At 35.6% G+C, this 20,862-nt stretch overlaps 1 protein-coding gene across 1 annotated transcript in view; it reads left to right on the forward strand.

The window, feature by feature from the left end:
* Positions 1-6,224: 6,224 nt before the first annotated feature.
* Positions 6,225-20,862, forward strand: part of LOC125659477 (tetraspanin-33-like) — a 36,066-nt gene continuing 21,428 nt past the window's right edge. The window contains exons 1-3 of the mRNA XM_048891161.2: positions 6,225-6,524; positions 17,758-17,946; positions 19,294-19,497. Of these exons, the coding sequence (XP_048747118.2) occupies positions 6,432-6,524; positions 17,758-17,946; positions 19,294-19,497 (486 nt within the window). The 5' untranslated portion in view covers positions 6,225-6,431. The remainder of the gene's footprint in view (positions 6,525-17,757; positions 17,947-19,293; positions 19,498-20,862) is intronic.

Consider the following 20,862-nt stretch of genomic DNA (forward strand, 5'->3'; position numbering starts at 1 on the left):
AAATAACATTCAATGCTTGACAATACTTCTTTATCATAATAGATCTAGCTAAAATAGACCTCAGTAGATTTCTGTTGATAATCCATTCTTTTTTCATCGTGTATAGAAACTGAAGCATTACTGACATTAACGTGTAATATCACAGTAAAGAACTGTTGTAATATTTTTTAAAAGTTTGTTCATAGCATTAATTATTATTAGTGAGATGTTTCAAGTTAAGAATACCATTTTCTGATCCTAAACAGCAAATCAGAAGAAAAATATGAAGAAAATCAATTGGTTGCTTAGGAGATAATACATCGAAGCCGACTATACCAAAACTTCCCACACACTATTTAGTCTGCCATCTTCGTTTACAGCTAGAGTGCAATATTGTTAACTCGTACATGGAAACTGTGGTGAGGCACTGAGGATCCTATTATTTCACGAAAAGTTGGCGTTCAACTATAGTCTAGATATTACATGTTAAAATTATCTATCATTTAGTACGAATTTATTGCTAAAAATCATTAGCTATAATAACTATCATAAGGAAAGTATATGTAATACCCGCACGTTGGTATTTACCTCTATACTTATTTAAAGCTCATTTAGACCCATCTTATTTTTTAGGGGAAAATCCCAGTTATATGACCATAACGTGTAAATGGATCTAAGCCTAATTTCAAATTGATCTAATACATAAAATATTGATACATATGAGTAAACATGCATTTTAAATATGATAGGAAAAGTCAATAATATATTTTATGTGATTTTACAAATCAAAGGTATAAATTTGATACAAAATTCAAACTTCCTTAAAGATTAATTCTATATTTTCAAAACTATTCTTTAATGACTGGAAAGTCAATTTATTATGAAACAGGTATGACCAATACCAGGTGGTATGTCAAGTCAAAAGGAGTCATCAATGAAATCTCCACACATTCATCTACTGTAATCTACATATGTACAATTACTCCACAAGCTAGGCACTTCTATCCACCCATCACTATCATATCCCTTCTACTCTTATATACGACAGCTTATCAATCCGTGTCCGCGGGGAGTTGTGAGTTCGAACCCAGCTCCAGCCATAACCCCATCAAACCTAGGATGTAAAAATAGGCAGTGATTGCTCCCTCGCCAAACTCTCAGCATTTAGAAGTAAGGGTCACAGGTCATTTAAATATTACCTTAAAAACGGATGTCCTGTGTCATGACAGGCATTGACACATTAAAGGACTATCACCGCTAAGGCCCTGAGAATTAGGCATAGGTATAAATTTGTGGTATTTCACAGTTGGTGACGTCACAATATTGGTGATAATTCTCAAAGGAACCAAAACAAACGACAGTCTTTAATGAAAGGTGAAGATAACGAACAGTGATCAATCTCATAACTCCTATAAAGGTGAAGATAGCGAACAGTGATCAATCTCATAACTCCTGTAGAGGTGAAGATAACGAACAGTGATCAATCTCATAACTCCTATAGAGGTGAGGATAACGAACAGCGATCGATCTCATAACTCCTATAGAGGTGAAGATAACGAGCAGTGATCAATCTCATAACTCCTATAGAGGTGAAGATAACGAGCAGTGATCAATCTCATAACTCCTATAAAGGTGAAGATAACGAACAGTGATCAATCTCATAACTCCTATAAAGGTGAAGATAACGAACAGTGATCAATCTCATAACTCCTATAAAGGTGAAGATAACGAACAGTGATCAATCTCATAACTCCTATAAAGGTGAAGATAACGAACAGTGATCAATCTCATAACTCCTATAAAGGTGAAGATAACGAACAGTGATCAATCTCATAACTCCTATAAGCAATACAAAACAGAGAGTTGGGCAAACACGGACCCATGGCTATACCAGAGGTGGGATAAGGTGCTTAGGAGGAGTAAGCATCCCTGTTGACCAGTCACACCCGCCGTAAGCCCCATATCTTTATCAGGTAAACGGAGTTACCCATAGTCAAAATCAGTGTGCCAAGAACGGTCTAGCAATCGGCAAGAAGTTTTTGAATAAATTCTGCTTCATAGGAATGTAAAAACAGGTCAGCTAACAAAGGAGCACAATTCGTGCCCATGTGGATTCCAACAGACTGTTGGAAGACCTGATCACCAAAGACCACGAAGATATTGTCAATGAGAAACTAAAGCATAGTTTTTATTTCAACTTCAGAGTACTTGTGCGTGGAATCAGAGTGGCATTTAACAAAGGAATTGTTTTAATGTATTCTGAAAATTTGAATCATCATGAAGTTGGAGTTCATCCTTTAGGAACCTTTTAACATTCTGAAGTCCTGATCTGTATGAAATCGGACCCCACATCTACAAAATATCAGATTGTTTTGTAACAAACAGTTCTTTTGACACACAAAACTCAATGTACACAACGCATTTTCTTCAAGTAGATTGACCTTAAACTTCTTTAACACTGTCAACATGTTTTATGGTTCTTGTCTAAGTTCGTCTCGAGTTCTATCTTCTAATAGGCTTAGCACACTCAAAATGCCAAAATCAGCAGCATTAAAATCATCTCAATATCAAGTTTTTCTTCAATGTCTGAAGCCCCTGTCTCATTAAGGTTCGTAATAAATGCACCTTTTTCATTTCCTCATCTTTTCAGCAACTTTCTTCTGTTTTCTCTTGGTCTGATTATGCATCTCTTTCTGGAAACAAATATCCAATGAAGGGTGTGTTTGCTATGTGTAGGACTCCCCCACAGACAGTTTCTACGATATACAGTACTTTATCTAAAATATCTAAATGAAATAATATTTGTGGCGAAAAAGTCTGCAAAGACATTATACATGTTTTCCGTTTATTAGGGGAAAAGTATTGGATCATAGGAATTAGGAAACCAAAGGGGTACAAGTTGACTAGCAAACTTACACGGCTACATTTATTGAAGCTGTAACATTTTAAGTTTCAATGGGCCTTTAGTAGATATTTAGATATTAGGAAGTTAGTTCCCTAATTTTTGTGAAGTCATACTTGTGTAGGTACTGGGTTGGTTTCATTGGTTCAAGTGTGTTACCCATTTGTTACTTAAACCTATCCAGTTGAATTTATCAAAATATCAATTCAAATCTTGAATTAAGGGTTTGGAAAGGCCTACATTTTGTGGCGGAAGGATGGTTTAATGAAAAAGCTCTAAATCTGCACGATTTTATCATTTCTGTTTTATCTAATATATTGTCAATATTTATACCCCTAAAGTGTCTACATTCATTTACCCAAAATTGTGTTAGAAATTAAGTTTTTGGGCCATTAATTCATAACTTTAATATACAACCCCACTATTTAAGTTCCATCTTATATTTGAGGCCAGACATTGTTACTTGTGTAATTTGAACAATAGAATGTTTGACGTTGTTTTACGTACTTCAAGCAACAACAACAACAAACAAACAAACAAACAAACAAAAAAAAAAAAAAAAAATTAATAAAAAAAAATAAAAACAAACAAAAAGCAACCCCCCCCCACCAATCAATCAATATTTATTTCCAATGTTTTTAATGTTGATGTTGTTGGAATACGTGTTCGTGGATATTTATTGGATTGGTGTATTTATTGATATATGTTGCTCATTTTGTGTTGACACCGACAGAGCTAGTTTATGCTAATAAAGCAAAATACATTTTAAAATTTTTTCAAGTAACACCCTGTAGTTCAATAACAGGTACACGGACTCTGTTTTTGATTTTACTTTCATAATTCCTCTTCAAGAGAAATTAGAAATGTACTTCCAAACGTATTCACAATACTACAAAACTCTAACATTTTTAACGTAGGTGTATTGGTAAAATAGGCTTGGGATTTTTATACGCCCGTCATTAGACGGGACGTATTATGTTATGGAGCTGTCCGTGCGTCTGTCTGTCTGTCCGGGTGTCCGTCCGTCCAGTGTCATGTTTTCTGGACTTTTTCCCCGTAACGAATGAATGTACAACTTTCGTCACAATTTCTCCCTCAAGAATTGTAAGAGTGAGTTTGCATTTCAGCTTGATTGGTCCGTCCTTGACCTACTTTTGGGCTAAAAATAGGTCAAAAAGTTTTCCGGGCTTTTTTAATTACATATACAGATATTGCCCTGATATTTGGTCAAATCCTTCCTCCCGGAGAAATACAAGTTCAGTTTGCATTTCAGCTGGATTCGTCCATCCTTGACCTACGTTTTGGAAAAAATAGGTCAAACAGTTTTCTTTACGAATACATATATTGCGCTGAAATTTATTCATAGGCTTTCTCTTGGAATGCATTGACTGACTGATTGATTGATTGATTGATTGATGTTTTCCGCCACACTCAACAATATTTCAGTTATCTGGTGGCGACCAGTATTTTATTGGTGGAAGAGAGAACCCAGATACAATGTACCTGGGAAGAGACCACCGACTTTCTGAAAGGAAACTGGGAAACTTTCTCACTTACCGACGCGAGTGGGATTCGAACCCGCGCTGACCAGAGGTGAGAGGCCGCGTAATTTTTGAGCGCGATGATCTAACCACTCGGCCATGGAGGCCTCTTCTTTGAATACAAGTTCAGTATGCATTTCAGCTGGATTGGTCCATCCTTGACCTACTTTTGGGCTAAAAATAGGTCAAAGAGTTTTCCAGACTTTTTGTCATTCCGGATACAGATGTTGCCCTAATATTTTGTCAAAGGCTTCCTCTCAGAGGAATACAAGTTCAATTTGCATTTCAGCTGGATTCGTCCATCCTTAACCTACTTTTGGGCTAGAAATAGATCAAACAGTTTTCTGGGCTTTTTTTCATTTCGGATACATATATTGCCCTGATATTTACTCAAAGGCTTCCTCTCAGAGGAAGACAATTGCAGTTAGCATTTCAGCTGGATTGGCGCACTATGACCTACAGTACTTTAGGAGTAGAAGTAGGTCAAAGAGTTTGCCAGAATTTTTGTTGGTGTGGTCACAGGTATTGCCCTGAAATTTAGACACAACCTCCCTCTTGGAGAAATACATAGTCGGTTCACATTTCAACTTAATTGGTGCACCATGACCTACGTTAGGGCTAAAGTAGATCAAATGGTTTCCTGGACTTTTTATCATCCAAGATAAATATTGCACCGACATTTTTCACAACCTCACTTTCAGAGTAATACATAATCAGTTCACATGTCAGATGGATTGGTGCACCACGACTCACTTTAAGGCTTTTCTATTCAGAATGTGTGTTGTATCAATTCAGAGTGCACAATATGCTTCCAGGTTGAATTTCACTGTCCGACGGGTGTATATTGTATCGTTTGCGGTACACCTGCTTTCATTGTGGATAAAGACATTGCCCTGATATTTAGTCAATGGCTTCCTCTCAGAGGAATACAAGTTCAGTTTGCATTTCAGCTGGATTGGTCCATCCTTGACCTACTTTTGAGCTAAAATAGGTCAAACAGTTTTCCGGTTTTTTTTCATTATGGATACAGATATTGCACTGATATTTAGTCAAAGGCTTCCTCTCCGACGAAGACAATTGCAGTTAGCATTTCAGTTGGATTGGCGCACTATGACCTACAGTACTTTAGGGGTATAATTAAGTCAATTTCAACTTAAATGGTGCACCATGATATGACCTACGTTAGGACTAAAAGTAGATCAAATGGTTTCCTGGACTTTTTATCATCATAGATATTGCACCAACATTTTGTCACAACCTCACTTTCAGAGTAATACATACTCAGTTCACATGTCAGATGGATTGGTGCACCATGACCCACTTTAAGGCTTTTCTATTCAGAATGTGTATTGTATCAATTCAGAGTGCACAAAATGCTTCCAGGTTGAATTTCACTGTCCGACAGGCGTACATTGTACCGTTTGCGGTACTCTTGTTTAATATCAAAATCTGGAGATGAGGGGATGTACGACCTTAATGGCGCCTAGAACTTTTTACATATAAAGTGTGAACCTATATCCCTGTTCTTCCTATGAGAGCTGCAGTTCTGCACCTAACCCAGAATAAAGATATTCATATACAAACGGATTTTCAGCAACCTATCAAAATGTAAGAAAAGTTCAAATGCCAAGACAGTGTGACAGACGGACGGACGGACATGTGTAACAGAAATATATCCGGACTTTCTGAAGCCTGGGTAGGCATACTTCCGGACGAGGTCCAGGAGTCACTTGTGTTATGATGACAACATCTACCTCTATTTATTATTCACATTAATACAACCTGATTTACATTACATATTTTTATTCACAATTTTAAAGGCTGCTACACTGTGTATATGTATCGAAAGTTAACTGAATATTCCCGAGTCTGCCTTACATGTGTAAAAAAAAAAGTATCTATGACCAGATTTATATCTTATTACACAAGGGGGAAATGCGCTTTGTATTGTTTACATACCGTGACGGCGAGGGTGCGTGTTGTAAATGTAAGGAAATTTATGTCTGAAAATGGCGAAGGGTCGAAGGAGGACTGCGGAGTCTAGAAGCGGTATCAACCCGTGTTTAAAGCACTTCATATTTCTGTTTAACTTGATTGTTCTGGTAAGTACGAAACCTTCTTACGTAAAACTTGTATACCACCCTTGTATCTGTAGACAACTGTTTACTGGATGCATAGGTAATTCTTCACTGGGGGAGTTTAAACTTTTAAAACTGTTTTTCTCTCAGGATAACATGAATAATAATTTCTGTAACTGTCGATGACGGAGTTCCCATGCTATATTGCTACTTTACAGATATTCTTAATGATGTTTAACACTTTTAACAGCTTTGATGGAATGGGAAGATATCTATGATGACCTTTTGAAATCAACTTGGAAATTAACCATATTTAGTAAAATATGCGAATCTAGTAGAACGTAGCTTTAAAGAATTGAAACTCCTACAATACATTGATGAAATTTATTTCTCCATTTGTGTCTCTAAAGCGAGGTTGCCATTTTGACGATGTGATATTCTTAAAATGAAAACAACAACCCAATTTTTGTCAATCTACGTATCAAAGTCATGTTCATCGCCTCATCGCTGTTATTGTGACAAATTTCCACGTGACACACGTAAAATGATACCTTTATAAAGACTAGGTACTATCGAATTCCTACGATAATCTAAAACGTATACACCGAGTCCTGTACGTGACTATAATCCAAGTAAAACAAACTGGCTTGATTTTCTCTAGTCCAGTTTGCAACCTTTTAGATGAACATTTTTGTATCTTCCCTTCACAAGCACTTGATTTTTCTAGATGTCAAAGAGTTAGATAATTCTTGATTTCTTTCTTTGAAATGTCAGCGGAAGGAAGTACCGCATATAACTTAAGGAGGTGTATCAGCACCACAATTATATCTTAACATTTTTGTTTTAACAATTTTATTTCAACTGTTTTGTTTCTGTCTATAATCTTACTTCTATATCCTTGCTTTCACAATTTTGGTTACTGTTTATAATTCTATATTTTCTAGAAAGTTATTTTGAAGTGGTAACTCGCGTGGTCTGTTTCCGATCGATAAAAGGCGAGCGTCACACGGAAGACGCTGTAAACTGGCATGTAGATATGATATGTCGCACAAGGCTGCTGAACATAACACAGGGGCTAAGCCCGTTTTGGGCCCGAACTCTGTGATACCATAAATATAGAAAGGGGTCTAACTCTGACACAGATAAAAAACTAACCACTCGCTTCAAATGCCTAAAAAAATCTTAAACTAGGTAAGCTATGCGTAATTTGTCGTTTTCCTCGCATAGATTAATGTTTTAACTACTTGCATGCCAAATTTCAAGTCACTGGTACTTAAAATAACAAAGATATTCACTTGTTTATTTTTACTAGGACATTTACCGGTCCAGGTCACGGAGTCGTTTCTCGCCTATGACAGCAGCGAAATTCAGACTAGTATGGAAGATTTCGGACCTGTCAATTAAAATTTCACATAAATTATACGCTACTTACTTCCTCATATTTTAATAATGTTCTTCATGTAGACGTTACACGACTTATTTTTCCTCAGCCGCATCAACTGTTGACAAGAGCTGCCGTTTTAATGAACGCACTAAATACCCGATAGACTTAAAATCTCAAATACCTTAAAATTGATCAAAACATTATTCTTGTGATATTGCACTTAGAGAAGGAAATTGAACATTATTTCTTGGCTTTTTAAATTTTTGGTTTTGTTTATTCTATTTCATTTTGATTATTATTACCCATTTCCCCCTTCTTTAAAGTTGTAGACATTTCGGGTATTTAGTGTATTCATTAAAATGGCAGATCTTGTCAACAGTTGATGCTGCTGAGGAAAACTAAGTCGTTTAAGATTTTTAGGCATTTGAAACGAGTGGTTAGTTTTTTTTTTATCTTTGTCAGAGTTAGACCCCTTTCTATATTTATGGTATCACAGAGTTCGGGCCCAAAACGGGCTTAGCTCCTGTGGAACATAAATACAATAGGCAGCAGGCGTCTTATCCAAAGGCACCATGAGTGGGACTCGCAACTACGAGTCAGAGCAACATATGCTATACCAGTTCATAAAACCGGCCAAACGACGAGTAAATCGTCACTATTGGAAGTACAAGTGTATTAAAGGGTAGCATTTTTGCACATGTGTGCCTTGTTTGTTATATTTTTTTACTTTCTTTTTTTTACTTTATACTTTCTTTCGATTTGGTCTCCCTTTCTAGTAATTGTTTCCAACTTAAAGGTGATTAATACCATGCCATCGTCATAATGTCAAAGTAGTCTAGAGTTTTACAATGTGAAAATAATTACTTCCTGAATTCCTCGCCAAGGCGTACGATTGGATCTTTATAAATTGTTGTCGGTAGTCGTAGAACTGAAAATGAAACTACACCCAACCTTGCCACAAATTAATATGAATACATATATTATCCTATTAAATATGAAGAAGATATAAAAGTCGAAGTGATACGGCCCGACGCATGCACCCACACACAGGGATATTATTTTTCATCCGGGTTACCAACAATATAAATTTTTATGTCCGGAATCGAAGATTCGGGGGCATCTAGTTTTCGACCTATTTGCCTGTCTGTCTGTGAAAAAACTTTAAACTTGGTCATATATTTTACACCATAAGAGGTAGACCTTTTATATTTGGTATGTGTATTCCTTGTGGCAAGATCTTTTCATTGTCACCAACATATTTGACCTTTATATTCACCTACTTGTAGATTGGTTGTATATTGTTTAACGTCCCTCTTGAAAATCTTTCACTCATATGGAGACGTCACCTTTGCCGGTGAAGGGCTGCAAAATTTAGGCCTATGCCCGGCGCTTATGACCATTGAGCAGGGAGGGGTCTTTATCGTGCCACACCTGCTGCGACACGGGACCTCGGTTTATGCAGTCTCATTCGAAGGAGCACCCCATTTAGTCGTCTCTTACGACAAGCAAGGGGTACAGAGGACCTATTCTGACCCGGATCCCCACGGGAGCCTACTTTCAGTAAATCACAATATAAGCCATATCTTTCAAATCGTAAGAAGTACTGTTTTTATCTCAAACATGTACAGTTTTTGTGAGAAGACCTTTCCTACGAAACCAGGTTTGTTGACCCTGTGACCTGATTTTTGGAAATTTCAAAACATCTTTAATCTTGGTTGTACCTTTTACAAGATAAAAAGTATAGCTTTAATATTTAGCATGTGAATTCCTTGTGGCAGAACCTTTCCATGGTTAGCAAAATCTTTGACCTGATGACTTTTACATTGACCTTTGACCTACTTTTAATTTTAAATTTTAATATAAGCCATATTTTTTAAACCGCGAGACACTGCTTTCATGTTTAGCATATGTATTTCATGTGAGAAAACCTTTCCATTGGTACCAACTTTGTTAACCTTGTGACCTTGAAATTGACCTTTGAAAAATATTCCTTAAAATGTTGTAATCTTGGGGCATCAGTATTTTACAAACACATATTGTTGAAAATAATTTTCACAAGTAAATTTGTCTCCATTTTTAGATTTGAGTTTCTAAATATGCTTATGGAAACAGATTTGTTACAGCAATTCATTCAAAGCTAATATTGCAAACAATAATGAATATACAAAAATGTGATCGTTAGACGCAAGCTAGAAAATTATAGCGAAATAGATTTGATGTTAGAAAATTGTTAGAACAAAATTATGCAATTAGAATCATGAACAGAAATAAACATGTTAATGTTGAATTGCTACCATAAAATAAATAAATCTATAATCAAAGTAATAACCAGGAACATAATGTTTGAAACAATAATATCAAATAAGAATTATAAACAGACACAAAAATGTAAATATAAAATTGTTAAGTAAAATCTATATGAAATAAATATAATTCTGGTATTGATATAATCCCATATTAACCGGGACGAACACGTTTTAATTTGAGTTCAAAAGGATATATCGAATCTACATACGGTTGAAAATGAATATTGATAAAAGATTATTCGTCGTAGGAGATTTCTTCTTCACATTTAGCACATTCTTCACATCTTACGAGATAAGACTTCATTCAAAAGCTTCTACATGGGATGAAAAAATATCTTGTTGTGACCTTCAGTTTGACATTTACAAATGAACTCGAAATAAAAGGCATCATACAGTCTTCCACATCGGCTTCATACTTAGATATTTTATTGAACATAAATGTTAACAGTATACTAACAACTCATCGTTATGACAAACAGGGTGACTTCAGCTTTTCTATCGTCAACATTCCATATTTGAGTAGGAATACCACATGCGTATTGTTTTTCCGATACACAAGAGCATGTTCTGCGTATGATCACTTTTTAAATCGATGCAGGCTACTGCCAAATATATGCAAGTTAATGTTACAGGAGTTCCAACAATCTCGTTTAGAGTCAGCATTTTGCAAATTCTAAGGTCGTTATAACAATCTAATTTCTAAATACAAACTATCGCGAGGTTGAAAGTTGCCTGACGTGTTTCATGTCATTTGTTAGACCATTCTTTACATACTAAGTTTGACTGCGGATGAATCTGTTTATCTGATCAAGATATACGGCTCATGGAGGGTGTCACTAGTCAACAGGAGATGCTTACTCCAAGGCACTCGCTCCCACCTCTGATAGATTCAGGGGTCCGTGAGAGTACAAAAGAATTTGTGCGTGTGGGAATGCCAAAAGATTGTTTGACATCCTGGTCTTCATTAATACATGTATTGTCAATATGAAACTCCACCATATTTTTAATATAAACTTTTGAGCGCTTGCGGGTAGAATCAGAGTAGTGTTTAACATTTTTGTTTTCGAAATTATTGATCACATTATTTATACAGAGAACATGGAAACAATGAATATTAGTTATTTATTTCATTGTTGGGAAGGATTGGCCGTGACAAGAGGAAATACAAACGTGCAATGCTACTTTAACGGGGCAAACCCAACAAACTCATAATCAAATGTGTATACACTAATCACCCCGGGTATTATATACCGAGGATAGTCAGCGCACAGACAAACACAAATCAAACATATCTCAATTCTCAAACTTCACATATTGTAATATCTCAAACTTAAAATTTGTATTATAGCTCCAAAGTATATCTCATTGTGCATAACGCGTCAGTTCAGTGTAGTGCAAATTCACCTCAAATATTGAGTTCTCAGTTGGCTTGGTGTGCGCTTACACCATTTATTTCACACATCATTCCAAGGAAGCAGAACCCGCCATGACATTTCTTTATACATTACAATAATGGCACGGATGTTCCCGATCCTGGAGTGTTGTACAGAGAACAGCAACACCAGATACCAACACTTATGACAGTTTTAACACTTTACAATACAGGTGGTGGGAGGGTGGTTATCAAAATCATAAAGCGAAATTACACGATATTTTTTGCAAATCTTTCATTGCGTCTGCATCTTTTGAGATCCGTGGCCCAAAAGAATGCGTATAGCAATCCCGACCCTTTATATAGGATCTTAACGAAGCCATCCGAGCCCGACTTATATAGGTACAGCTTATACACAAAGGAAAAATATTTTTCTCGTAAAATAAAGGCACCTGTCTTTTAGACACGAATAGATGCTAATATATGAATATTTCCGAGTTCCATTTTTATTGAAGACTCAGTTGTCTATGTTGTCAATAAGCCTATTCTGTAATTAATCGTGAGGAATGGTATTGTAAAGTGTTGAAAAATTGTACGTTTTGATGCCATTGAATTTGGAAAAGTTCTGTGATTTCCGAGCATGCGTAAAGTTACCATACATGATGATTAATGCATATTTACTATGTTCACGACCACGTCAAGGATTTACTTCTTAAAACCACTGAACCAATTAAACACGAATAATTGCAACCCAACCTGGATTAAAATATCTATGAAACTGCTATATATCAGTGGGAGAAATACCTTCACTTAAAAACTGTATGTAGATAATGAAACTTATATTGCTTAGATAGAATGACCCTAAGTGTGGATTACAACTGGTACGTAAATAGTTTGGGGATTTCAAATAAAACACAACAAAGGTACACATGTCCAAAAGTAAAATAAAAAAAACCCAACAAAACACACACAACAGAAAAAAACAAAAACAGAAGAGAAAACCTAGATCGTTAAGACCGAAGACTCTAGATTATTTCAATAATGTCCCTTGGTTCATTATCACTGGCACAATTTAAATGTTGACTTGGAAAACTCTTTTGAAGTCTTTTTAGATTGAACCATTAGATCAGTAAGTATCCCGATTCCGTTTTCTTCACACATGGTTCTCGGGAACACGATAGCGATGGAATGAACATTTATGATGGAATAAATGTACATATCAATGTACGGTAGGGGTGTACATGTATTTGACATTTGTAAAACTTGACGAATCTAAGAGATAAATGTATGCAGTTAATTTTGACAGCTTTAAATTATGATGTAATAAAAGTCTGTTATACAATTTATGTAATTTACTAGTGTACTAAGAAAAATATTTCCAAAAAGAACAGGGCAGGCTATGATATACAATGTACTATGTGGGCGAGTAGGTGCTCCTGCCAGCTAGAGGTTCAGCGGCAACTCTCTTATTCTATCTTATAATGTATGTCTATATTTGTTTTTAATTTTATTTTCATTACATTTTATATTCATCTTTTTTGGATTTTCTTTCATCTATCTAATTTATTTTCATTACATTTTATATTCATCTTTTTTGGATTTTCTTTCATCTATCTAATTTATTTTCATTACATTTTATATTCATCTTTTTTGGATTTTCTTTCATCTATCTAATTTATTTTTATTACAGCATAACCTCTATCATTCTCGCCGCTGAAACCACTCCTTCAGAAAAAGCTTGCTTTATGACACTTCCGACTTAATCCACTCATTCATGTTTCATATATTTAAACTTAATCTAACACAGATCACATACGTGACGCAAGACATTAGCACTCGATCATCAATATTTTGAAAACGAAACGAAAGCCAACCTACAAGGTGACATTCTCTCACCAGAGGGCGTTACGCTACGTTCCACAAAGCTTGCGTAGCGCGCCCTCTGGTGAGAGATTGACAAGGTGAAGGTGGATAAGTTAACAATACAGAATGGAATGTAGAACAAGTTACAAAACGAAAATGGAACCCAGCAGAAGCAAGGACATTTTTAGGAAAATGGCGATAATAAAGATATAGCTGAATTTCTTGGCAGCATGACATATTTGAAAATAATCTCTGATTTAAATAATAAATGTTTCTGAAAAACTATAAACAGTATTTTCGTATTTTGGAAAACCCATCCTAAAAAAAAAAATCATACGTCAACTCATAAGGGAAAAGAGTACCAATTCATTTCCCATAGAACTCAATGTTAACCTTTGGCCCTCTCACTAATTAACTATATCGATTTTAAACAAATGACGGCAAACATTTCAAAGTTCATTCCAAGTGTTGATAAAAAATGACAAAAAATATATAGGGTCCCGTGCCTTTTATAGGCCATATTTGTACTTTTTTTTTTTTTTTTTTTTTTTTTTTTTTTTTACAACACATAGCAATCTGCAGTAAATTACACACTTCATTTTAAGCACACCCCTACCATGGTAATTTCCTCAGTCATTTCGCGATTTTGTGCGATAATTTTTCATCCTGACAATTAATTTGAACCTCTATAATATTTCTTTTAATTCCAAATAATTTCACTCTTGATATTAGCCAATCACGCAACACCTAGACATTTATACCTCCGCTCAATCTTGGGTAAGTCCGGGTTACGCATACGGGGGTTTGGTACTCTCATTCCATAACAAATCTTGTGTACCGATTCGAATGAAATTATTAGCATTTCCAAGACATATTAGGATTCATTCGTTTAGATAAGTTATTTTACGGTTATGAAAGATTTAAGTAACAATAAATTACTTTATTTGTGTAGGTTTCGCTTAGAAATCCTTCCAACAAAATTTAGTCGGAACGAACTCGTTGAATAATATGTTTGCAGCCTTCGGATGTAAGATTCTGAGGTGTATAAGGAGGTAGGGACGTTAACCGAGGTTCGTACTTAGTAGTAGTAGATCAGTAAGATCTGTGATCTAACATGTAGCTCTGTTCAGTATCACCCTCCTGTGCTGCCTTTGTATCTAACGTAGACGTTGAGATGGGTTGATCAGAAGGGTATGGAGAATCATCTTGTTGGTTTAAAAGGCAAACCCCCTTTTTTGTGTTGACCATAAAGTTGAACATAAAGTGCGTGTAAATGTAAATATTAATTTTACACTTCTTGTAAGCTGCAAACTAATGTTATTTATTGAGTTTGTATTGTAAATCTAGTCTGTAAACATTCTAATTGATGAATTTCATTTTTCATAATTCGTTCACGAACAGTTATGTACACAATACAAAAGGTGAATATAACAAACAGTCTCAGATCCTATAAAATGTAAAATCCAGGTCAGGGCAAACACAGACCCAGGGATGGGATCATGTGTCTAGGAGGAGTGAGCATCCCCTGTTAACCGGAGATATCCGCCGTAAGTCTTTTATCTTGACAACGTAAACGGAGTAATCCGTTGTCAAAATCAGTTTGAAAAGAACGATTTAATCTGATAATAGAATAACTTTGATTATCTAACGACTCACTCAAAAATAGTTGCATATCTATTACATATCACTTCACAAGAGTTACATAAAGGTCACATCTATTACATATCACTTCACAAGAGTTACATAAAAGTTACATCTATAACATATCACTTCACAAGAGTTACATAAAGGTTACATCTATTATATATCACTTCACAAGAGTTACATAAAAGTTACATCTATTACATATCACTTCACAAGAGTTACATAAAAGTTACATCTATTACATATCACTTCACAAGAGTTACATAAAGGTCACATCTATTACATATCACTTCACAGGAGTTACATAAAAGTTATATTGTTATACGTCTTACATCGGTTTCCCGCATTGTCTATAAGAATTTACATCGTGAGCTCAAAACAGGGCAGATCAAGTACATTTTATTACCGGTTTCAACGCAATAAATTAGATGCTGTCATAAGACACAGTAGTACCCTCATACAATTGTAATATCCTCTCCGTCGCGATTATGTAACTAGGAATGAAGTCACAATAGTTACCATATATATTCTTGTTCTATATGTCAAGATGCATTGATTATTCTGTTGGGCAAGTGCCCTGGGAATCACTCCAAACCCTATTTCATAATTGTTGATTGGTTGATTTTTTTTTTACGTCCCGTCGTGAATTTTTCACTCATATTGAGACGTCACTAGCTGTAGGTGAAGTTCATCAAATTTAGACCTATCTAAATTTAGATACTCCACATCGTCATAATGGCTGACTTCCTTTTAAAATATGGATGAAAATATTTATATCAGCAATGTGTCTATTCATTTAAAAAAACCATCGCCTGGCTGGGTAGCTCAGTAGGTTAGCACGTTGACTGCTGAACTGTAGATCGTGGGTTCGAGTCCAGCAGGGATTTTAAATTTTGTTCTGATTGCTTTCTGCTAAAACTGCATTTTTTGACTAAATAAAGTTAATTTAAAATATTGTTGTACATATCCTCCACTTTTCAACCAAAGCAAATTTCTCTGGTGTAGCATACCTCCTTAACGCTCAGGGCCGTAGCAGTGAGGTTCTTTATCGTGCCAATGCCTGTCGCTACACGGGACCTCCGTTTTAAGGTCATATCCGTAAGAGCCGTGATTCTCACTTCCAAATAACGAGCGTTTGGCGAAGGAGCAAACACTACCTATTTTAACGTCTTGGGTTTGACGCGGTCATGACAGGAGCGGGGATCGAAGAGAACGCTCTATCATTGAGCTACCACGATTGGTCATATTAAATTGTTGGAATATATTTAAAACAAATGAGGTCCTGAACCCTAAACCATATACATTCCTGTTGCACATATCAATTATGATGGTCAAAAGCCCCAGGGTAATCCCAACCCCGCTAATTGTTTGATTGTTCAAATATCTTTAAAATGGTTGAGATAGCAATTTGTACTGGGGCACTGGGTTTTGTTTGTCGTTTTTTTTTTTACCCCAATTTCCCCTCAATGTGAAAGAGTAAATTCCGAAAACTTATTGCACATCTAAAGGACACCACCAATCATTTCCCAAAAGATGATTTGGCTCCTGCATAAAATGTAGAAGTAGTTTTTGGAACCAGGTTATTTCTATAGAAAACCGTCGTTTCTCTACCCCAGATCCCGTGTCGCGACAGGCGTTGGCACGATAAAGAACCCTTACTGCTATGGCGCTAAGCATAGGTCTAAAATTCTCGTACTTCACCTTCTTCAAACTTCTCGACGTAAATCAATCAATCAATCAACACACAATTTGCCCCCAGGGTGAAATTGAAAATTCTTAAACATATTACACGTGTACAAGACACCTACATTCAAAAGATGATTTGGTTACTACGTGAATTGTAAGAGTACCTATTCATGGAATCGGTTTTTGTAGAAAAACTTCGCTTTCGACCCTTTTGCCCCCCACCCATGGTGTAGTAAAGAAAATTTCAAAACCTTATTGCACATCTATAGGACATCACCAACCATCTTCCAAAAGATGATGTGGCTAAATTGCGTAAAATATACATGTATGAGGACTTCTGGGAACCTGGTTTTTCTTTTTTAAAACATATCCCCCATTTTGCCCCTATCATAAAATTGAAAATTCCAAAACCTAATTGCACATCTACAGGACACCATCTATCATATTCTTAAGGATTAATGGCTTGAAATAAAAGAGAAGTTTGAGGAAGAAGAAAGTGTGACGGACGGACCAGGGTAAGATCAATACACCCGATTTTTCTCTAGAAAGTGTCGGTATGATAAGCATCGAACTACATCTGTTTAATGATAAAAAAGATGTAGTAACTTTATAACTGCATTATTATGAGTTCAATTTGTATAGTCTTTTATACATGTGTAGGTTACCTACCTTATTAAGATGTCTGACATACATAAACTGAAGATTTTATGTCAACAACAGGAAATTGTAAAATGTCATTCAACATTAAAATATACACATGGAAAAATATTGGAAAACCTAAGTATGATGATTAATTTCCCACTGAAGATGAATATTTGATTCCCCCCCCCCCCCTAACATCTTGATGTACTTTAAACAAGACTGTTGAAACTCCTGTAACATCAACGTATTTGTCAGTACAATATAGTTAGGAAACGCATCAAAACATTGTATGTGCCTTATATTTTTGTGCCGCCAAATAAACAGGCGAAGAAACAAAATAACATGGCCTATATTTTTCAGGCTGGTGCTTTAGTCGTTGTCGGCTTGATGTCATGGATCCTCTACGAGAAGGAGAAAAAGATTAGTTCGTTTTCAGATGTTCTGCTTGATCCCAGTTTGATTTTTCTGATTGCGGGGTGTATAGCTACAATCATCGCTTTTCTAGGAGCCTTGGGGTCCCTCCGTGAAATTGATACCATATTAAGAATAGTAAGTATAGTCTAATTCTTCCAAAATAGACCCAAAGGATCCATTTTCTTTACACTTAGTCGTCTCTTACGACAAGCAAGGGATACTGAGGACCTATTCTAACCCGGATCCCCGAGAGTCGCCTTTTGCTATATATCACAGATGGACGAATGCGTCTATGGCGTCAACATACAGCTGCAGAACGAGATATTGTAAAGACGATTCCGTTTGGTGATGAATCAGTATTGCGGTGGGACTGCTTTTTCTGGGACTGTAAACTGGATCTTATCACAGTTCCTTAACTTTACTGCACTTGATTATCATTTTGACAACCATCCTCTTCATTTTGACAACCATCCTTTTCATTTTGACAACCATCCGCTTCATTTTGACAACCATCCTCTTCATTTTGACAACCATCCTTTTCATTTTGACAACCATCCTCTTCATTTTGACAACCCTCCTCTTCATTTTGACAACCATCCTCTTCATTTTGACAACCATCCTCTTCGACCAAAGCCGGTGTTATGGGTGAAAATGTCAGACCACAACTAGCATTTACTTTGCAGGATTTAGCGCAGACTATATTCTAGATGTTGAGCTGATATTCGTTTTCATAGTTCACAGGAATCAATATACAATACATAATATGCAATACTATTATTCGTTCTGATTCAAATGAATTGAACGTGTTTTATTGACAAAAAGTCAAATGGATTGGAAACAAAGTCTTATATTTAAATTGTCTTCTCCTATTACAACATTTTGTCGACATTGCCTTGTAATATGAATATAGTAAAGTCTACTGCAATATGAAGTAATAACATGATGTAATTTATGGACAAATGCAAAATCAGAATCCATTCAATGATTTACACAATACTGTTTTAAATGCATGAGTTTCATAACAACATTAAAATACGGGTGATTATATATCTAACACATATACTTGCCAAGGCATGAAGCGTTTTATCAAAGAAAGGTAATTTAATTGTTTCATTCTGTGGCTTAAAATGACAAGGACACGATTTGAGCTGAAAATTCTATTTTTTGATTTTTAATGTTTAGAATGCTTAACTAAGGTATTACTAACGATCAGCAAAATTTTGAATGTCAGTAGTCAAGGTACATGGGAGATACAGAGGTCACAAGTCCTTGTTATGTAAACAAGGCTCGTGCCATGTTTTTGTTTACATAGGTTAAATAAACTAGTAACATTAGAACTACCTTCGTTAGGCATTGTAAACAATAAAAATGGTCAAATAGAATTTTAAAATTTTCAGCTTAAATCTTGTTCAGGCCCTTTTAATTTACCCCCGGCCCTAAGATCGCAATACCTTTGACATGCACATTTAATATCTTTTTCAGTATTCCCTGGTGGTGACATTCTTTTTATTCATTCAACTGGTGGGAATTATATTCGTGTTTATATTTTACTATGATGTCAACGTATTAGTGAAAATTGGGATATACCCTGAAGACGTCTTTGAAAATGTCATCAAGAATTACAGCGAAGACCCTGATGACCTAGATGCCGACATACGAGATGTTATACATGGCTGGCAAGAAGACGTAAGATATATATATTTTAAAGTCTCTTTAAGAATGACTTACATTGTGCATGCAACTAAAAAGCCAAGCAATAATGATACGGTTTCTAAACTACTGATTCTTTGGGCTGCTTAGATTCCAGTTTCCTTTATCATTACATGTATCTATGCAAAATTCGATAGTGTATGTTTTGGTTAATAAGTTACGGATTCCATTCAAAGTAATAGCCCACCAACTTTCAAGTTTTTTTTTTCTCAATTGCTTTTTCAGCTACGTCATGATATCATGAATGAATTGCAATGAAAAAGTGAAGGTAACGAACAGTGATCAATCTCATAAATGTGTATATAAAATAGTACATTTAGTGTAGAAACATTATTTTGCAACGAGTCCATATTTTAAGTACACCGCTGACACATAACACAACATTACTTAGTGACAAGATGGTGTGAGTAAGTACTAGATGTGTGAGTAAGACCTAGATGTGTGAGTTAGTACTAGATGTGTGAGTAAGTACTAGATGTGTGAGTAAGTACTAGATGTGTGAGTACTAGATGTGTGAGTAAGTACTAGATGTGTGAGTAAATACTAGATGTGTAAGTACTAGATGTGTGAGTAAGACCTAGATGTGTGAGTAAGTACTAGATGTGTGAGTAAGTACTAGATGTGTGAGTAAGTACTAGATGTGTGAGTAAGACCTAGATGTGTGAGTAAGAACTAGATGTGTAAGTACTAGATGTGTGAGTAAGTACTAGATGTGTGAGTAAGTACTAGATGTGTGAGTTAGTACTAGATGTGTGAGTAAGTACTAGATGTGTGAGTAAGTACTAGATGTGTGAATAAATACTAGATATGTGAGTAAGTACTAGATGTGTGAGTAAGTACTAGATGTGTGTGTAAGTACTAGATGTGTGAGTAAGTACTAGATGTGTGAGTAAGTACTAGATGTGTGAGTAAGTACTAGATGTGTGAGTAAGTACTAAATGTGTGAGTAAGTACTAGATGTGTGAGTAAGTACTAGGTGTGTGAGTAAGTACTAGGTGTGTGAGTAAGTACTAGATGTGTGAGTAAGTACTAGATGTGTGAGTAAGTACTAGATGTGTGAGTAAGTACTAGATGTGTGAGTAAGTACTAGATGTATGAGTAAGACCTAGATGTGTGAGTACTAGATGTGTGAGTAAGTACTAGATGTGTGAGTAAGTACTAGATATGTGAGTAAGTACTAGATGATATGAGTAAGACCTAGATGTGTGAGTAAGTACTAGATGTGTGAGTAAGTACTAGATAATGTGAGTAAGTACTAGATGTGTGAGTAAGTACTAGATGTGTGAGTACTAGATAATGTGAGTAAGTACTAGATGTGTGAGTAAGTACTAGATGTGTGAG

The sequence above is a fragment of the Ostrea edulis genome, chromosome 9, assembly GCF_947568905.1.
Source record: "Ostrea edulis chromosome 9, xbOstEdul1.1, whole genome shotgun sequence".
NCBI classification, from domain to species: domain Eukaryota; kingdom Metazoa; phylum Mollusca; class Bivalvia; order Ostreida; family Ostreidae; genus Ostrea; species Ostrea edulis.